This window comes from Hylobates moloch, unplaced genomic scaffold (assembly GCF_009828535.3).
Source record: "Hylobates moloch isolate HMO894 unplaced genomic scaffold, HMol_V3 SCAFFOLD_2, whole genome shotgun sequence".
Classification (NCBI taxonomy): Eukaryota; Metazoa; Chordata; class Mammalia; order Primates; family Hylobatidae; genus Hylobates; species Hylobates moloch.
In genome coordinates, this window is record NW_026652277.1 from 128471215 (window position 1) to 128490790 (window position 19576).

Below are 19576 nucleotides of genomic sequence, written 5' to 3' on the forward strand. Positions count from 1 at the left end.
GATCCCCAAAATGTCAGTCCCATTCTCTCTGATACTCATTCACTGAGGAAATACTTCCTCAACACCTATTGTGTACAGGGGCAGTAGTGTATAAAAAGAGTCAGACATAGACCTTGCTCTCTCAAGAAGTTCACAGGCTATGAGATGTTCTAAGAGATCTCTAAAACTGCTATAATACTAATCGATAAATGCCGTAAGAGAAGTAAAGATGCAGTACAACAGGAACCAACAACAAGAAGAGATTGGTTCCAAGTAGACATGGATATGAGGGTAAGTTTTAATTAACATTTGTGTTGGGCCCTGAAAGACAGATAGTATTTGAATATGTTGAGACAGGGATAAGGAGTTTTAAGATAGGGGAAATAAAGGCCATTGAGGCAGGAAATCCCAGGAGGAGACAGGGAACACTCAATAGTTCAGTAGTAAAGTATACATGAAAGATGACAGGAATAGAGAAAAATTTTAAAGGCAGTTAAAGCTATAATTGGTAAAACTCTGAAAGCCAAATAAGGAAGTAGAGTTTTAGTCTGTAAGCAATAAGGAACTATTTCAAAGTTCTTGAGCAAGAGCTGTGTATAGTCAGAAGGTCCAAAGTGGATTGGAAGGGAAAGAGATTGTTGACAACAGACAAGTATAGAGGCTAGTATCACAATGCCAAGAAAGAGGTAATAAAAGCCTGAACTAGGAATGAGGACTAGAGATGAAAATAGACGAATGCGAGGCATATTTTAGAGACGACACTGAAAGAACTTGACAAGTTCTGGATGTGGAGTGCAAAGAAGGGTCTGCAAAAGGTAAAATAAGTTTCTAGGCTAGGAAGAGGGTGGTGACATAACCAAAAGAGAGGACACTAAAGCAGCAGCAAATCCGAATGGGAGGAAACTGAGTCCTGGGCATACTAAATTTTGGTATCAGTGGACATTCAGGTGACAATATCATGAATAAAATATGTTAAGCTATGCAGTTTAGAACAAAATATAGAATTTTATGAAAAAGAGAAGAGCTCAGATAAATTAATCTTCAATAAAAGATTCTGATCAATGATTCAGACATGAACATAACCTCAAAAATATAACCTGCATAAGTTTCATTAAGTGCACAGCAGATTAAAATCTAAAAGCCCATTTATGAAGGAGTTCTTCTCATGATCTAGAACAACATCATGTACCCAATAATCTTTTTGTTTGTTTGTTTTGAGATAGGGTCTGGCTCAGTTGCCCAGGCAGAGTTTGCAGTGATCTCAGCTCACTGCAACCTCCACCTCCCAGGCTCAAGCCATCCTCCCACCTCAGCCTTCCAAATAGTGAGGACCACAGGAGCTCACCATGCCCAGCTAATTTTTGTGTTTTTTGTTAGAAATGGGGTTTTGCCATGTTGCCCCGGCCGGTCTTGAAGTCCTGAGCTCAAGTGATCCACCCACCTCGGCCTTCCAAAGTGCTGGCACTACAGGCATGAGCCACCACACCCAGCCCAATAATCATTTTAAAACATGCTGATTCATAGCTAATAGTAAAGTGGACATGTGGAAGCCTCAAAGAATCTTACAGTTAAAAATTATAAGGAGAGGCTGGGCACGGTGGCTCATGCCTGTAATCCCAGCACTTTGGGAGGCCAAGGAGGATGGATCATGAGGTCAGGAGTTCAAGACCAGCCTGGCCAAGATGGTGAAACCCCGTCTCTACTAAAAAATACAAAAAAAAAAAAAAAAATTAGCCTGGCATAGTGGTGGGTGCCTGTAATCCCAGTTAATCGGGAGGCTGAGGCAGAGAATTGCTTGAACCCAGGAGGCGGAGGTTGCAGTGAGCCGAGATGGCGCCACTGCACTTCAGCCTGGGCGACAGAGAGAGACTCTGTCTCAAAAAAAAAAAATTATAAGGAGAAATGCTTCCATTAATATGGTAAATGCATCTTTTGTGGTCACTATCATTTAACCCCAATTTATACAATGTCACAGCAAGAATGGTCAAGTCAGATGAGTAGCCCTGACTGACAAGGTCCCAAGGGATACTAACTAGATCCTTTCGTCAATAAACGCTGCTCATCGGTTTATAAAATAGAATTTACCTAGATGTATCCCTACCATATCCCGAGAATTCTCAAAAGCCTAAGAAACAAAAGATCATGAAATCACTCTGTGGGGGCAAAATAAAACCTCCAATGATAAACTGAGGAGAAAATGAGGATTACAGCTATTCCATAACCATATCTTCTTAAGAACAAACAAAAGAAACTTGCAACAACATAAACTAACAACAATGTAAAGATGAATACCTAGCAATATAATTTGATATCAGTAAATGATGGTTACATGTATACTGAATAAAAAAGTAAAATCAAACACTAAATTGCAGCTAATTTGCCTAATAAGTATATACCACCTGTTAGATTTATTTATTCATTTATTAATATTGATAACATTCTTTTTACTATATGCAATGTCATTATTTCAGTTTAGATCTTAAGGGAAAGAAAAATGAGAACTCAGTATTAATTACGTTTTTACTAATGATGAGCAATAATATGAAGAACAAATTGGATTGAAATGTGCATGTTTCACATGTGACTACTCCATTAAAATTGTATAGTAATCATTTGTTCAAAGTCACACTGATATTTTACAGCTATGCATAAATATAATGGAATGATATATACCAAATGTTAAATAATATTAACCTTTTGATTATAGGTTTATGGGTGATTTTTATCTTCTTTTTTGCTTATGTATATTTTCAAGTTTTTCTATAATTAATGTTTTATTATAATAGTACCAAGAAGAAAATATATTTTTTAAAAGAGGAGGGAAAAACATATTGATGAATTTAAAAGAAAAATACTTACCAAGTCTCTGTGAAGCACCCAGTTTGCATGGAGGTAATGGATACCATCAAGAATCTGGTAAAGTAAGGATTTAACCATAGATCTTGGCAACTGCATGGGCTTTTTGTTTGCTTTTGATGCACGGTGAAACTTAATAATATGCTAAAAATTAAAAAAAATAATAATATCGTCTTTGCTAATATCTATGCCAATAAAACACAATCAATGTTGTAATAAATGCTCTATATTTTAAAATTACTTATTAAAGACTAATAATGACACAAAGAAAAATAATCTGAACAATAAGTTCAACCAAAACTGAATTTATTTTGAGGATGAATGTGATCATGTTGATGAGGGGTTATAATGACTAAATTTACTGAAACCATTAAGATTTTCATTAAATAGGACCAAAAGGTAAAAAGGACTGATATTGAAACAGCTGCCTAAGAGGAGTATTATATTCTCTACTGAAAGAATAAAAGATTAAAAAAAGAAAGAAAGATTGTAAATCTTCATTTTCTATAAAAAGTTAGCACTTAGTACACTTGGGTAACATCACTGATCAGGTGTATATTTGAATTATTGGAAAAGTTTCATCTTTGTTTGGCACAGAATAAATTAGAATACATTCCTGGGAGTTAATGTTAAATATGAAATTGCTAAAAAGGAGAGAGAAAAAATAGGAAATTCAATCCCACTGAAATAAATACAACTGGGTCATCATATTCAAATTTTTTTTTTTTTTTTTTTTTTTTTTTTTGAGACGGAGTCTCGCTCTGTCGCCCAGGCTGGAGTGCAGTGGTGTGATCTTGGCTCACTGCAAGCTCCGCCTCCTGGGTTCACTCCATTCTCCTGCCTTAGCCTCCCGAGTAGCTGGACTACAGGCGCCCGCTACCATGCCTGGCTAATTTTTTGTATTTTTAGTAGAGACAGGGTTTCACCATGTTAGCCAGGATGGTCTCAATCTCCTGACCTCGTGATCCGTCCACCTCAGCCTCCCAAAGTGCTGGGATTACAGGCGTGAGCCACCGCACCTGGCCCCATATTCAAATTTTTATATCCACATGTTATATTGTGGGTTATAAAAACATTGTACTGAAAGGGAAAAAATGCTACCTGCCCGAGCAGTGCTCCCACCTCCACCTCCATCCCCACCCCACCCCACCCCTGCCTCTGTCCAAAACATAAAATGGACACTGAGGACCATCAAAATCCTATGCAAACAATACTGATGAAACTGTCAATAGTGCTCCAGTAACTTTAAGATGACCAAATGGTATGTAAAATTATTAAGCTATTTATACAGCTTTCTTATTTTTATAAACTGTTCAGTAATAACATTGATTTGATTTTAAGAAATAACAGAAAATTAGAGTTTATACTATAGCAGTGATTTCTAGTAGAAATATACGGGAGCCACATGTATAACTTTCCACTTTTTAACAGCTACATTAAAAAAGAGGCTGGGTGTGGTGGCTCACACCTGTAATCCCAGCACTTTGGGAGGCCTAGGCAGGTGGATTACCTGGGGTCAGGAGCTCAAGACCAGCCTGACCAACATGGTGAAACTCCGTCTCTACTAAAAACACAAAATTAGCTGGGCGTAGTGGCGTATGCCTGTAATCCCAGCTACACAGGAGGCTGAGGCAGGAGAATCGCTTGAAACCAGGAGGTGGAGGCTGCAGTGAGCTGAGACTGCATCAGTGCACTCCAGCCTGAACAATAAAAGCGAAACTCCGTCTCAAAAAAAAGAAGAAACAGGTAAAATCAATGTGTGCAGTTCAGATACTTCTGAAGTGAATTTTCTAAATATTACAAATACTATCTTATCAGTAAAATGTCAGTTTATTGCTTAAATTCTTTAAAATCAACATTTATGATTATATTTATTTTGAAATATGGTATTGGACAGTACAGTTCTACAGGACCTGACTATTCCAATGTACTACATCATCTTCTTTCATCACCTCACTGATGTTCAAAGTAAAGTACATACACTATCAAGTAAGCCTTGGTTGACACATAGGGGAATATAGAAAAATGGGGAAAATACAATGTCTGTGAATATCCATGAAAAGAATTGAAAAAAAAACACACACTGGAAATTCTTGTCCATATCTGCTATAATAGCATACACTCTGAAAGTTTCTTTAAGACCTGAGTCTGTTAAACTTATTCCTCAACAGATTTATAACTTATATAGATGACAAACCACATTATATTAAATCAAAATTTATTAGTCAGGTGTGGTCATGCACCTGTGGTCCTAGCTACTTGGGAGGCTGAGGCAGGAGGATCGCTTGAGCCCAGGAGGTCAAAGCTGCAATGAACCATAACTGTGCCATTGCACTCCAGCCTGGGCGATAGAGTGAGACCCTGTCTCAAACAAACAAACAAACAAACAAAAAAGGCTGGGTGCAATGGTTCATGCCTGTAATCTCAACAGTTTGAGAGGCCAAAGTAGGAAAACCACTTGACCCCAGGATTTCAAGACCAGCTTGTGCAAGATGGCAAGACGTTGTTTCTATAAAACATTTTTGAAAAATTAGCCAGGCATAGTGGTGCTAAATTAATTATCCATAATTTGAATTTATTGCCACATTTGAAGTTTGTTACTTTTAGCAGTTCCTCAGATAAAGTGTTTAAATGTTCTGATTCCTAATTTGAAAAGACAGGAACTAGAATTTTTTGCTTCCTTCATATGTTGATAAAACATCCTTAAAGTAATCTTCACTACACGTATTAGTAAATTGCCATTAATTACTTTCATAGAAGTATAGTCTCCCGCCAGGCGTGGTGGCTCACGCCTGTAATCCCAGCACTTTGGGAGGCTGAGGTGAGCGGATTACCTGAGGTTGGGAGTTCGAGACCAGCCTGACCAACATGGAGAAACCCCACCTCTACTAAAAATACAAAATTAGCCGGGCATGGTGGTGCATGTCTATAATCCCAGCTACTCAAGAGGCTGAGGCAGGAGAATCGCTTGAACCTGGGAGGCAGAGGTTGTGGTGAGCCAAGATTGTGCTATTGCACTCCAGCCTGGGCAACAAGAGCAAAACTCCCTTCCCCCCTCACCCCCCCACCCAAAAAAGTATAGTCTCCCATTCATTAAAATCTTTCTAAAGTAAAATTTCTAAATATTACAAATACTATCTTCTCAGTAAAATGTTAGTTTATTGCTTAAATTCTTCAAAATCAACATTCATGTTTATATTGACTTTGAAATATGGCTAACAGAGCAAGCTTTCCTTTCTGTTAAATGTAAAAATACAATTAACAATATGTATTTTATATAAATATGCTCCATACCTATATAAAATAATCCTAGAAATACAGTGAGATTATACTTACCCACAAGTCATGCTCTGCATAATCAAACAGCAGCCATACCTTCCTGTCACTGTGAGAAAGGAACACCTTCTGCAACGCGATCACATTAGGGTGCTTCAATTCTCGCAAAAGCTGAATGCAAAAGAAAGAGAGGGGTCACTGTTGTGTTAGCAAGGAGGGGGAAATGATGAATGTCTTATAACTTCAAAACGAAATTTCTGAAAATCTAGAGAATCCAAGTAAGCAAAATGAAAGAAAAAAATACCACCCAAAATACCTCTATTCAGAGATAAGCTCTGTCAACATCTTGGTGCATATCTTTCCAATCCTTTTTCTATGTGCTTAGGTATATTTGTTTTGTTTGGTTTTGTTTTGCTTTGTTTTACTTTCTTTCTTGTCAGAGACTGCAAGCAGGAATGTGTTTTTTAAAATAGGATTTTAAATGGTAAAATGTAAAACAGTAAACAAAAGTTAATATCATATCATTAAATAATTAATTACATTTTTATACATGCATATCTTTTTTACTAAAGAAACTGTTCCTTGGGAGGCAGGAATCATGTATTAATACTGCTTATATCTACCCTAGCACTGTATTGGTGCTCAAGAAATAATGCGACAAAACAAGGAAAGATATTTAACAATCCCTGTACTTATCTATCCCTAGAGTGTGTGGTTGAGGGTTTTTTTTTGAAGAGTAGTGAGTATAAGGGAATGACTGTCATGCCCACTTATAAAAACTGAAGTTGAGAACAGGTCCTGTAAACAGAAAAAAAGAAATAGGACTTCACAAATTAAAAGCTTTAAGCTGGGCTCTGACGATATGTAGGAAAGGTAGACCAGAGCAGCAAGCAGAAACAGCACTTTGCGCATAACAGACAGCTGCTTGATAAAATATTTAGCAACAATGACATTATTGCTCAAGGTAAAAGCCTTAGAAATATGCCTGCTTCAGGCTGTCCTTAACCAGGGTTCAGATTTCATAGGTAAAGAGAAACATATTCAATTTAATAAAGCTCTGTGAAAGATGCAAAAAGGGAAAGACAAAACTTCCCTTGAATATTTTATATGTGCAAGATGATTATATACAAATGTTTTTCTCTCACTTAATCTTTAGAACAATTTTATGATGCACACAGAACCCAAAGCTCAGTGTGATAAAAATAACTTAACCAAAGTCAAATAGCTAGAAAGAGAAGGGGTTTGGACTTAAATAGATCCGCCTGATTGCAAAGTCCATGCTTTTTCCACTACAGCTAAAGTTCATGTCTTCAATTCCCACAATGTGGTAAGGAAGACAGACACATAAATAGATCAATGAGGCAGAAAAAAATAAACTGCTTACCCATTCTAATAACTTTAGTAACTTTTTTTTTAGATGGAGTCTTGCCCTGTTGCCCAGGCTAGAATGCAATGGCACAATCTCAGCTCACTGCAACCTCCTCCTCCAAGGTTCAAGCGATTCTCCTGCCTCAACCTCCTGAGTAGCTGGGATTACAGGTGTGCACCACCACGCCTGGCTAATTTTTGTATTTTTAGTAGAGATGGGGTTTTACCATATTGGCCAGGCTGGTCTCGAACTGCTGACCTCAAATGATATGCCCACCTTGGCCTCCCAAAATCTAAAGAGTTTGCCATTTTGAACACTTCAGGGTCTCTGGCTCTGGCAAACCCTGTTTTTAATGACCCCATTGCCATGGCCAGCCTTGAAGCACTTAGACTCTGGTAAGAGACTTCACCCCGGGCACAATGACTGTCTCCTTCTTTCTGACTCCTTGATATTGATGAACGTAGAGAGTTTGCCTTCATTACCTACGCAAAATATGTTCTCTTTGCAGCCTGAAGTAGATGGGAAAGTAAAACTCCACTTCTGTATCTAAACCAGGCTCTTGAAACACCCAACATTGGCACAGATCCCTGATTCCTGGACCTCGCTTGTCTGGGAAAGTGGTTGTCACAGTAGCAATATTTAATCAACACTTCTAAAAAACTACATTCTCTGTGACTTCCAATTGTTGATCCCGCTAGAATAAATTCATTTTAAATCCTCTGTTAAAAAAATTGTTTTGACTAGATAATACATTCATATGGTTCAAAAATCAAAGGATATACAAGGATATATATTGAAACGTCTCACTACCACTCCTCTTGCTTCCCTGGAGGTAACATCTTTTATTAATTGCTTGTTTTCCTTGCAATGTTTCTTAATGCAAATAAAAACAAATATGAATATCTATTTTATCCTCCATTGTTCACACAAAAGATAGCATAATATACACACTGCTCTGCACTTTGTTTTTTTACCCTTACTCTATCTTGGAAATCTCTTAATATTAGGACAATATCAATATTAATCACTTCAGGTGAGAAGTGATTTGGCATAAAAGAAAAATTTTTTAAAAGAAAAAAATAAAAATAATCTTTCTTGTTCTTTTTTACAGTAGCATGGTATTTCTAGATCAACTTTTTTAATGTGGTAAAATATATACATAATGTAAAATTTACCATTTCAACCATTTTTAAGTATACTAGATATACTTAGTATATTTACTTAATCCCACTACTTATACTAGTTCAGTGGGATTAAGTACAACCATCATCACTGTGTATTTCCAGAACTTTTTCATCCCAAAATGAAAATCTATACCATTAAACAGTATCTCCAGGTTGCCCCCTACCCCCAGCTCCTGATAACCATTATCTAATTTATGTCTCTATGAATTTGACTGTTCTCGGTATGTAGTTCATATAAGTGGAACAATACAGTGTCTGCCCATTTGTGTCTGCCTTTTTTTCACATAATATAATGTCTTCAAGGTTCATTTGTGTTGTAGCATGTATGAGAATTTCATTCCTATTTAAAGCTGAATACTATTACATTGTATGTACAGACCACATTCCGTTTGTCCATTTGCCCCTCAACAGACATTTAGGGTGTTTCTACCTTTTGGTTATTATGAATAATGTTCCCTAAATATTGGTGTATAAATAACTATTTGAATCCCCACTTCCAATTCTTTTGTATATATACCCAGAAGTGAAATTGCTAGATCCTATGGTAATTCTATGTTTAATTTTTGGAGGAACCACCATATAGGTCATTTTTGTAAAAAAAACTTTTTTTGTAGAGATAGAGTCTCACTATGTTGTCCAGGCTAGTCTCAAACTCCTGGCCTTAAGCAATCCTCCCACTTCAGCCTCCCAAAGTGCTGGGATTACAGGTGTAAACCACTGTGCCTGGCCTAGGTCTCCTTTCCATATGTCATACAGATAGTTACTTTGTTGCTTCACAGATACTGTGTTTCTCCCAAGTAGAAGGTTTGTGGCAACCCTGCATCAACCAAGTCTACTGGCACCATTTTTCCAACAGCATGAAGCTCACTTAATGTCTCTGTGTCACATTTGGTAATTCTTACAACATTTAAAACTTTTTCAGGCCGGGCGCGGTGGCTCACGCTTGTAATCCCAGCACTTTGGGAGGCCGAGGCGGGCAGATCACGAGGTCAGGAGATCGAGACCACGGTGAAACCCCATCTCTACTAAAAAATACAAAAAATTAGCTGGGCGTGGTGGCGGGCACCTGTAGTCCCAGCTACTCGGAGAGGCTGAGACAGGAGAATGGCGTGAACCCGGGAGGCGGAGCTTGCAGTGAGCCGAGATCGCGCCACTGCACTCCAGCCTGGGTGACAGAACGAGATTCTGTCTCAAAAAAAAAAAAAAAAAAAAAAACCAAACTTTTTCAGTATTATATCTGTTACAGTGATCTGTGATCAGTGATCTTTGATGTTACTATTGTAATTGTTTTGAGGCATCACAAATTGCACCCACATAAGATGGCAAACTTAATCTATAAATGTTGTGTGTGTTCTGATTGCCTCACCCACCAGCTGTTCCCCCATCTTTCTCCCTCTCTTCGGGCCTCTCTATTGTCTGAGAAACAGTAATACCGAAATCAGGCCAACTAATAAAACTACAATGGCCTCTAACTGTTCAAGTGAAAGGAAGAATCTCACATATCTCTTGCTTTAAATCAAAAGCTAGAATGATTGAGCTTACTGAGGAAGGCACACTGAAAGTTAAAACAGGCTGAAAGCTAGGCCTCTTGCACCAGTTAGCCAAGTTGTGAATGCAAAGAAAAAGTTCTTGAAGGAAATTAAAACACACAAAGATAAGAAAGCAAAACAGCCTTATTGTGGATAGGGAGAAAGTTTTAGTGATCTGGATAGAAGATTAAACTAGCTGCAACATTACCTTAAGACAAAGCTGGCTGGGCGCGGTGGCTCACGCCTGTAATCCCAGCACTTTGGGAGGCCGAAGTAGGTGAATCACAAGGTCAGGAGTTCAAGACCAGCCCAACGAACATGGTGAAACCCTGTCTCTACTAAAAATACAAAAAATTAGCTGGGCATAGTGGCGGGTACCTGTAATGCCAGCTACTCGAGAGGCTGAGGCAGGAGAATCACTTGAACCCAGGAGGCGGAGGTTGCAGTGAGCCGACATTACGCCAATGTACTCCAGCCCGGGCGACACAGCGAGACTCTGTCTCAAAAAAAAAAAAAAAAGACAAAGCCTAATCCAGAACAAGGCCCTAATTCTCTTTAATCTGTGAAGGCTGAGAGAGGTGGGGAAGCTGCAGAAGAAAAGGTTGAAGCTAACAGAGGTTGGTTCATGAGGCTTAAGGAAAGAAGTCACCTCTATAACATAAAAATGCAAGGTGATACAGCAAGTTATCCAAAAGATCTAGCTAAGATCATTGATGAAGATGGCTACAAAAAACAGATGTTCAATGTAGACAAAAGAGAATTCTGTTGGAAACAGATGCCATGTAGGACTTTCATAGCTAGAGAGAAGTCAACGCCTGGTTTCAAAGCTTCAAAGGACAGGCTGACTATCTTACTAGGGTTTAATGCAACTGGTGATTTGAAGTTGAAGCCAATGCTCATTTACCATTCTGAAAATCTTAGGACCCTTAAGAATTATGCTAAATGGCCGGGTAGAGTGGCTCACGCCTGTAATCCCAGCACTTTGAGAGGCCGATGCGGGTGAATCACCTGAGGTCAGGAGTTCGAGACCAGCCTGACCAACATGGAGAAACCCCGTCTCTACTAAAAATACAAAACTAGCCAGGTGTGGTGGCACATGCCTGTAATCCCAGCTACTCAGGAGGCTGAGGCAGGAGAATCACCTGAACCTGGGAGGCAGAGGTTGTGGTGAGCCGAGATCGTGCCATTGCACTCCAGCCTGGGCAACAAGAACGAGACTCCATCTCAAAAAAAAAAAAAGAATTATGCTAAATCTACTCTACCTGTGCTCCATAAATGTAACAACAAAGCCTAGATGACAGCACATCTGTTGACAGCACGGATTACCGAACATTTTAAGCCCACTATTGGGACGGACTACCTAGAAAAAAGATTCCTTTCGAAAGATTACTGCCCATTAACAATGCACCTAGTCACCCAAAAGCTCTGATTGAGATGTACAAGATTAATGCTGTTTTCATGATTGCTAACCTAACATCCATTCTGCAGCCCATGAATCAAGAAGTCATTTTGACTTCCAAGTCTTATTCTTTAACAAATACATTTCATGAAGCTATAGCTGCCATAGATTGTGATTCCTCGGATGGATCTGGGCAAAGTAAACTGAAAACCTTGTGGAGAGGATTCACCATTCTAGATGCCATTAAAAACATTCATGATTCCTTCAAGGAGGTCAAGGCATCAACATTAACAGGAATGTGGAAAAGTTGATTCCAACCCTCATGGATAATTTTGAGGGGTTCAAGATATCAGTGGAGGAAGTAAATGAGATGTGGTAGCAATAACAAGAGAACAACAATTAGAAGTAGAGTTTGAGGATTAACTGAATAGCTGCCATCTCATGATCAAACAGGTTTGGATAAGGAGCTGCTTCTTATGGATGGGCAAAGAAAGTGATTTCTTAAGATAGAATCTACTCCTGGTGAAGATGCTGTGAACACCACTGAAATAACAACAAATAATTTGGAATATTACATAAACTTAGTTGGTAAAGTAGTGGCAGGGTTTGAGGGGACTGACTCAAATTTTGAAAGAAGTTCTAATATGGGTAAAATGCTATCAAATAGCATTGCATGTTACAGAGAAATCTTTCAAGAAGGGAAGAGTTCATTGATGCAGCAAACTGTATTACTGTCTTATTTTAAGAAATTGCCCCCCCAGCCTTCAGCAACCACCACTCTGATCAGTTAGCAGCCATCAATACTGACGCAAGACCATCCACCAGCAGAAAGATTATGACTCACTGAAGGCTCAGATAATCATTAGCACCTTTGAGCAATAACGTATTTTTTAATTAAGATATATACATTTTTATACATAATGCTACTGGACACTTATAGCAGTGTATGTTTATACTGTAAACTACAGTATAATAAATATGACTTTACTGGGAAACCAAAAAATTTGAGTGACTTGCTTTATTACAATATTCGCTTTACTGCAGTGGTCTGGAACCAAACTTGCAGTATCTCTAAAGTCTGCCTGTGTAAGAGGGAAGAGAGTAAAGTTTACAACTACATGCACTTACTAGAAATTCTTCCCTAATCCCCAAATTTGCATTTTCTAGAACATCAATATGCACTTTCTATTTCTGTGTACCTCTTATGCTTTTTCTACCCTATGGGTTTCTATAAGTCACTAAATATCACATGAAGGCAGACTGAGGCAAAGAAATAGCAAACTAATGTTACCTATATCTATTGTGTTACTTCTTGTAATTCACCTTTCACTCTGCAGCCAGGAATGGTATTTCAAAAATCCTTAACTGATCATCTGTCACTGTGAACAGGTCTAAGGAATCAAAGCAAGAGATGAGGCAAAGACCATATACAAGGAGCCTTGTAAGCCATGCAGAAGTGTCACCATTGGCCGGGTGCAGTGGCTCACACCTGTAATTCCAGCACTTTGGGAGGCCGAGGCGGGTGGATCGCGAGGTCAGGAGATCGAGACCATTCTGGCTAACATGGTGAAACCCCGTCTCTATTAAAAATACAAAAAAAAAGGCCGGGCGCGGTGGCTCACGCTTGTAATCCCAGCACTTTGGGAGGCCGAGGCGGGCAGATCACGAGGTCAGGAGATCGAGACCACAATGAAACCCCGTCTCTACTAAAAATACAAAAAATTAGCCGGGCGTGGTGGCGGGCGCCTGTAGTCCCAGCTACTCGGAGAGGCTGAGGCAGGAGAATGGCGTCAACCCGGGAGGCGGAGCTTGCAGTGAGCCGAGATTGCGCCACTGCACTCCAGCCTGGGCGACAGAGCGAGACTCCGTCTCAAAAAAAAAAAAAAAAAAAAAAAGTACAAAAAAAAATTAGCTTGGCATGGTGGCGGGCGCCTGTAGTCCCAGCTACTCAGGAGGCTGAGGCAGGAGAATGGCATGAACCCGGGAGGCGGAGCTTGCAGTGAGCCGAGATCGCGTCACTGCACTCCAGGCTGGGCAGCAGAGACAGACTCCATCTCAATATTAAAAAAAGAAAAAAGAAGAATAAGTGTCACCATTGAGGTTCTCTAGTATCACTGGCAACATGGTAGGGTGAATGGGTCAGTGGAGAAGCCAGCTGTTAGAAAAGGTACCACCCTTTGTTTACCTTCTGTACATATTTGATGACTCTTAGATTTGGCCTCACTGAATTATATTAGAGTATCTTATAATGTTTTAACTGTTTGCATCTCTTCCCTGCCCTCCTCCTGCATTAGACCATAAGGTTCTTGAAGACAAAGACAATTTTTACTTACTAACTTATTTATTTTCAGACAAGATCTCACTTTGTCTCCTAGGCTGGAGCACAGTGGCACGATCATAGCTCACTGCAGCCTCAAACTCCTGGGCTCAAGCCATCCTCCTGCCTTAGCCTCAGTAGCTGAGACTACAGGTGTGAGCCACTATGCCCAGCTATTTTTTTTATTTTTTTTTGTAGAAATGGGGTATCACTTTGTTGTCCAGGCTAGTCTTGAGCTTCTGGCTTCAAGTGATCCTCCTGCCTTGGCCTCCCAACATGTTAGGATTCCAGGTGTGAGCCACCACACTAGCCCAGAAAGACATTTTAAAATTTATTTCTATATTCCTAGGGACTAGCACAATGCCTGACACACTGAAAGGGCTCTTTAAGTGATCTCATCTAGTCCGCGGGCTTTCAATGTCACCCATATGCATTAACTCCCAAATGTTTACCTCTAGTCCACCCATCTCCCCTGAACTCCAGCTATGTGTATCCAGCTGTCTCAAGAGCTCCATCTGAATGTCTAAAGGCCAAAACTGAGGTCGCACTCTCTACCTCCACTACCCTCTATTCCAGTACCTCCAGTACCCTCTATTCCCACTGCTCTTCCCCGGCCTCAGTTAATAGCAACTCCATCATTGCAGTTACTCGGGCAAAAACCTCATCTACTTTAACTCTTTTCCCTCCTCGGTGAGTCTTCCCTAGCCTTTCTATTTAAAATCGTAACCACCATTCTGCACTTTACCTTTCTGCAAGTACTAACACTTTCAAACATACCATAACTCTATATCCCTTATCTACAATTCTAAAGAAAGTGTTGAAAATCAAAAGCTTTCTAGTAACTCAGGTAGAAAAATTATTTGTAATTCAATAGAAAAAAGTGCATTGTTAGGGGCACATCCTTTCAGTTACCTGATTCTGATTCTATAGAAGCTATTTTACAACTCTGTACATTACACATAACTGATAATGATGCAGAATAATTCTCAACTATAAGCATACAAATTCTGTGCTGTCCAGTAGAGGTTCACTGACTTCCCTCCCCAATAGTGGAAGAATCTGGTTTCGCCTCAATTTGCATATCCATTTCAATATTCCTGATCTGTACATGTATCCGTTTTAAAGTTTCTCCTTTGAATGGGCTATAATATCAGCTTGGTTCCTTCATTCAAAAAGTTAAATAAGCTGGATGTAGTGGCTCACACTTGTAATTCCAGCATTTTGGGAGGTCAAGGCAGGAGGATGACTTAAGGCCAGGAGTTTGAGACTAGTCTGGTCACACAGCAAGAGCCCTGTCTCTACAAAAAAATAAATTAAATTAAATTATCCAGGCACGGTGGTGCAGGCCTGTAGTCCCAGCTACTAGGGAGGCTGAGGTGCGAGGACCGCTTGAGCCCACGAGTTCAAGGCTGCAGTGAGTTATGATCGTACCACTGCCCTCCAGCCTGGGTGACAGAGTGAGACCCTGTCTCTTTAAAAAAAAAAAAAAAAAAAAGAGGGCCAGGTACAGTGGCTCATGCCTGTAATCCCAGCACTTTGGGAGGCCAAGGAGGGCAGATCACCTGAGGTCAGGGGTTTGAGACCAGACTGGCCAACATGGTGAAACACCATCTCTACTAAAAATACAAAAACTAGCCAGGCGTGGTGGTGGGTGCCTATAATCCCAGCTATTCAGGAGGCCGAGGCAGGAGAATCACTTGAACCCGGGAGGTGGAGGTTGCAGTGAGCCAAGATCGCACCATTGCACTCCAGCCTGGGCAACAAGAGCGAAACTCTGTCTCTAAAAAAATTTTTAAAAATTTTTAAAAAGAAAGTTAAATAAAAATCATTAAAATGTGGTCATCTTATACCTGTATCACAGTCATAATTTTACCTTTTTTGAAAACAATCATTTAATACTCATTGTACAGAAATATGTCACTTGAACTGACAAGAAGCTGTTTACTGTTTGACATGAAGCTATTAAATGGACATGAAACTGTTTGTATGTTATTTATTGTCTGTCTCTCTCCACTAACATATAAGCTCCATGAAGGCAAAGGTTTTTGTTGATTTTATATCTCCAATGCATAAAATGGTACCTAGCACATAATAAACTTTCAATAAATATTTGTCAAATAAATCTACTGAACTTAACTGGTTCTTATTCACAAAATAACTAGTAACGACCTGTAACCTAATAAAACTTTGCTACCCTTTCATGAGTTATTCTTTTTAAAAAGGTGTTTTAAATGATTTTGTTTTCAACAAATTGAATAGACAATATCTAAAATAATTATTCCAGGGACGCTAACCCTCCACAAGCTCCATTTACTTTAGGCTTAAAAAGGAAGACTTCTTTAAATTAGCACCTACTCTACCAGAAGAATAAGAGTCCTGGCTTGAGGTAAAGAGCAGGAACACAGCTCTGAATATCTCAGGATGGGATCTTTAACCTGGTGTATAATTCGAAGAGCAAAGGAGTGCTATGAGGGTGTTTCCTGAAAGGGCTGTGAGCACCATAAGTGCTACAAAATCCTAAAGAAAATAACACATCGCAAGGACAAAAAACCAAACACCGCATGTTCTCACTCATAGGTGGGAATTGAACAATGAGAACACATGGACACAGGAAGGGGAACATCACACTCTGGGGACTGTTGTGGGGTGGGGGGAGGGGGGAGGGACAGCATTAGGAGATATACCTAATGCTAAATGACGAGTTAATGGGTGCAGCACACCAACATGGCACATGGATACATATTTAACAAACCTGCACATTGTGCACATGTACCCTAGAACTTAAAGTATAATAATAATAAAAAAAAAGAAAATAACACAAAGGAACCGGGGACACAGGGGAACACAAGTGAAGCAGACATTAACCTTATTAGTAGTTATGTCCAAGGCCAGTTTACTAAGAAAATGCTAGGCTCTAGATAAACATCACACAAGAGTGTATTCACTACCTCTATTTACTGAAAAAAAACAAAGAAGTTAACTTTTCTACTGCTGTTTACTGAAAGAAACACATGAACAACAGTAAACAACCTAAATGTTCAATAATAAGAAAACTGACAAGTAAATTATGGTAAATAGCCACATATTGTAGCCTCAAATATATATACTAAAATATTTTAATTACTCGAGGAAAGACTATAACATTGTGATAAAATGTAAAAGGACCACAGGCTGGGTGCAGTAGCTCACACCTGTAATCCCAGCACTTTGGGAGGCCGAGTTGGACAGATCACTTGAAGCCAGGAGTTCGAGGCCAGCCTGGACAACATGGCAAAACCCCGTCTCTACTAAAAATACAAAAATTAGCCAGGTGTGGTGGTACATGCCAGGAATCCCATCTATTCAGGAGGCTGAGGCAGGAGAATCGCTTGAACCTGGGAAGCAGAGGTTGCAGTGAGCAGAGATCGTCCTACTGCACTCCAGCCTAGGCAACAGAGTGAGACTCTGTCTCAAAATAAACAAACAAACAAACAAACAAACAAATAAATATATATGAAATAAAATATGAAGATATATAAATAACAGAAAATAGGCTGGGCGTGTGGCTCACACCTGTAATCCCAGCACTTTGGGAGGCCAAAGCAGGCAGATCACTTGATGTCTTGAGGTCAGGAGTTCAAGACCGGACTGGCCAACATGATGAAACCGCGTCTCTACTAAAAATACAAAAATCAGCCGAGTGTGGTACCGCACACCTGTAGTCCCAGCTACTCGAGGGACTAAGGCAGGGCAATTGCTTGAACCTGGGAGGCAGAGATTGCAGTGAGCCGAGATCGCACCACTGCACTTCCGCCTGGGCGCCAGAGTGAGATTCTGTCTCAAAAAAAACAAAAAAGAAACAGAAATATGCCAAAACATTAACAATAGTTATTTCTGGGTGTGAGATTATGCATAATTTATATTTCTATTTTTTCTATTTTACAAGTTTTCTTCAATGAGCATTACTCTTATAATTTAAAAACAAATACATACACACACCAAAAGACAGAACTTTCCAGAAATCCACCTACCAAAATGAGACACTATCATACTATCTCAGCTTCTTTTTATGTGGTTATCTGAGAAGAGACAGAGTGAAAGAAGGAGATGGCCATACTTGTACTTTCCCCATCTCTTGGCAAAATCAGATTTTACCAACAGGCTTTAATCTCTTATCTAACAAATATTTGTTCAACATGACATCATACAACTACAAATATGTGTAATCATACTTAAACAGCAATTAAGTAGACCATGATTTTCCTGTGTCTCACATTACATGATAGCATCTTCCATGCCAGATACTCACAGCATAGTAACATGATCCCACCGGAGACTAATGTTCAATGAACATGCCAATATTTTATCTGAGCCCCTTTCAAAGCATGTAAGTAGCTATTTTTAAAACGTCCACTTTTCACTGTCCTAAACGTAAAATAATCTACAGTTAGAACTCTAAACTTTCTCTAGATCCTGACTCAATTTAGAGAGTCTGTACTAGACTAAAAATTCCAGAATCCATTCGTATTTTTATCTATACATCTTTCTTCCCTTTTCACTTTCTGTTCTCCAAGTCTATGATGCCCCCATGGGTCCCTGACTCCTTTTTCAAGGGTATTCTGAATGGAAAGGTCCTCTTATACTTCAATAACTCACTTATCTCAAATCCAATTTTCTATTCTTGTTTGATCTCTTTTAAGTAACAGTGTGATTCATTTGACCATCAATCTTTCCCCTTGGTGAGAACAGTATCACCGACTTTATTTCAGAAAGCACTGAGTATCATTTTTTAAAATGTCTTAACACCTCTTTCCCCTTCCCAAAGAACTGAAGGTAAATGAAGTAGTGTGTTTTATGGCAAATAGGAGATTTGCCTAATTCCAAAATGTTCCAGTACTCCTAAAACTGTAATTTAAGAATTAGTATTTGAAAGTTGACACTTTCACACCTATGACAGGCCTTTTGGAAGCTGCTCTTTATAAACACATCAGGTTCATCATAACCTTCCAGCAGGTGGCACTCATACTCTGAAAAGGGGTCTGTACAGACTAACACAGCTCTGGTTCAAGATGGCCCTAAATTTTCTGCTTCATTTTACTTTAGTGACACTTCTTGGTTACCAGTCGTAAGCTCCAGGGAGGCCAATGTTCCCCATTGCCACCCAGCTGAAATGACAGTGAGGCAGTAAGTAAAATGCAAAAAATACAGGTTTTAGAATCAGAGGCTGAGTTTGAATCCTGTCTTAGTAGTAGCAGTTAAGACATAAGGCAAGTTGCTTAACTCTTCTGAATCTCATAGAATGTCTACTTACAAATATAAACACAGTTTCCACAAAGAATAAATTAATATAAATAGATTAAATACACAGCACAATGGGCCAGGCACGGTGACTCACGCCTCTAATCCTGGCACTCTGGGAGGCCGAGGCAGGTGGATCACCGGAGGTCAGGAGTTCGAGACCAGCCTGGCCAATATGGTGAAACCCAATCTCTACTAAAAATACAAAAATTAGCCAGGCATGGTGGTGGGTGCCTGTAGTCCCAGCTACTCGGGAGGCTGAGGCAGGAGAATCGCTTGAACCCGGGAGGCGGAGGTTGCAGTGAGTCAAGATGGTGCCACTGCACTCCAGCCTGGGCAACAGAGCAAGACTCTGTCTCCAAAAAAAAAAAAAAAAAAAAAAAAAAAAAA

At 39.4% G+C, this 19576-nt stretch overlaps 1 protein-coding gene across 7 annotated transcripts in view; it reads right to left on the bottom strand.

Annotated features, from left to right (window-relative positions):
* CDK19 (cyclin dependent kinase 19) overlaps positions 1-19576 on the bottom strand; it is a 205825-nt gene that overhangs the window by 57916 nt on the left and 128333 nt on the right. For all 7 annotated transcript variants that reach the window (XM_058435480.1, XM_058435479.1, XM_032156604.1 and 4 more), the window contains 2 exons: positions 6172-6282; positions 2839-2979 (listed from right to left, as the gene is read on the bottom strand). In XM_058435480.1, coding sequence (XP_058291463.1) covers positions 2839-2979; positions 6172-6282 — 252 coding nt within the window. The remainder of the gene's footprint in view (positions 1-2838; positions 2980-6171; positions 6283-19576) is intronic.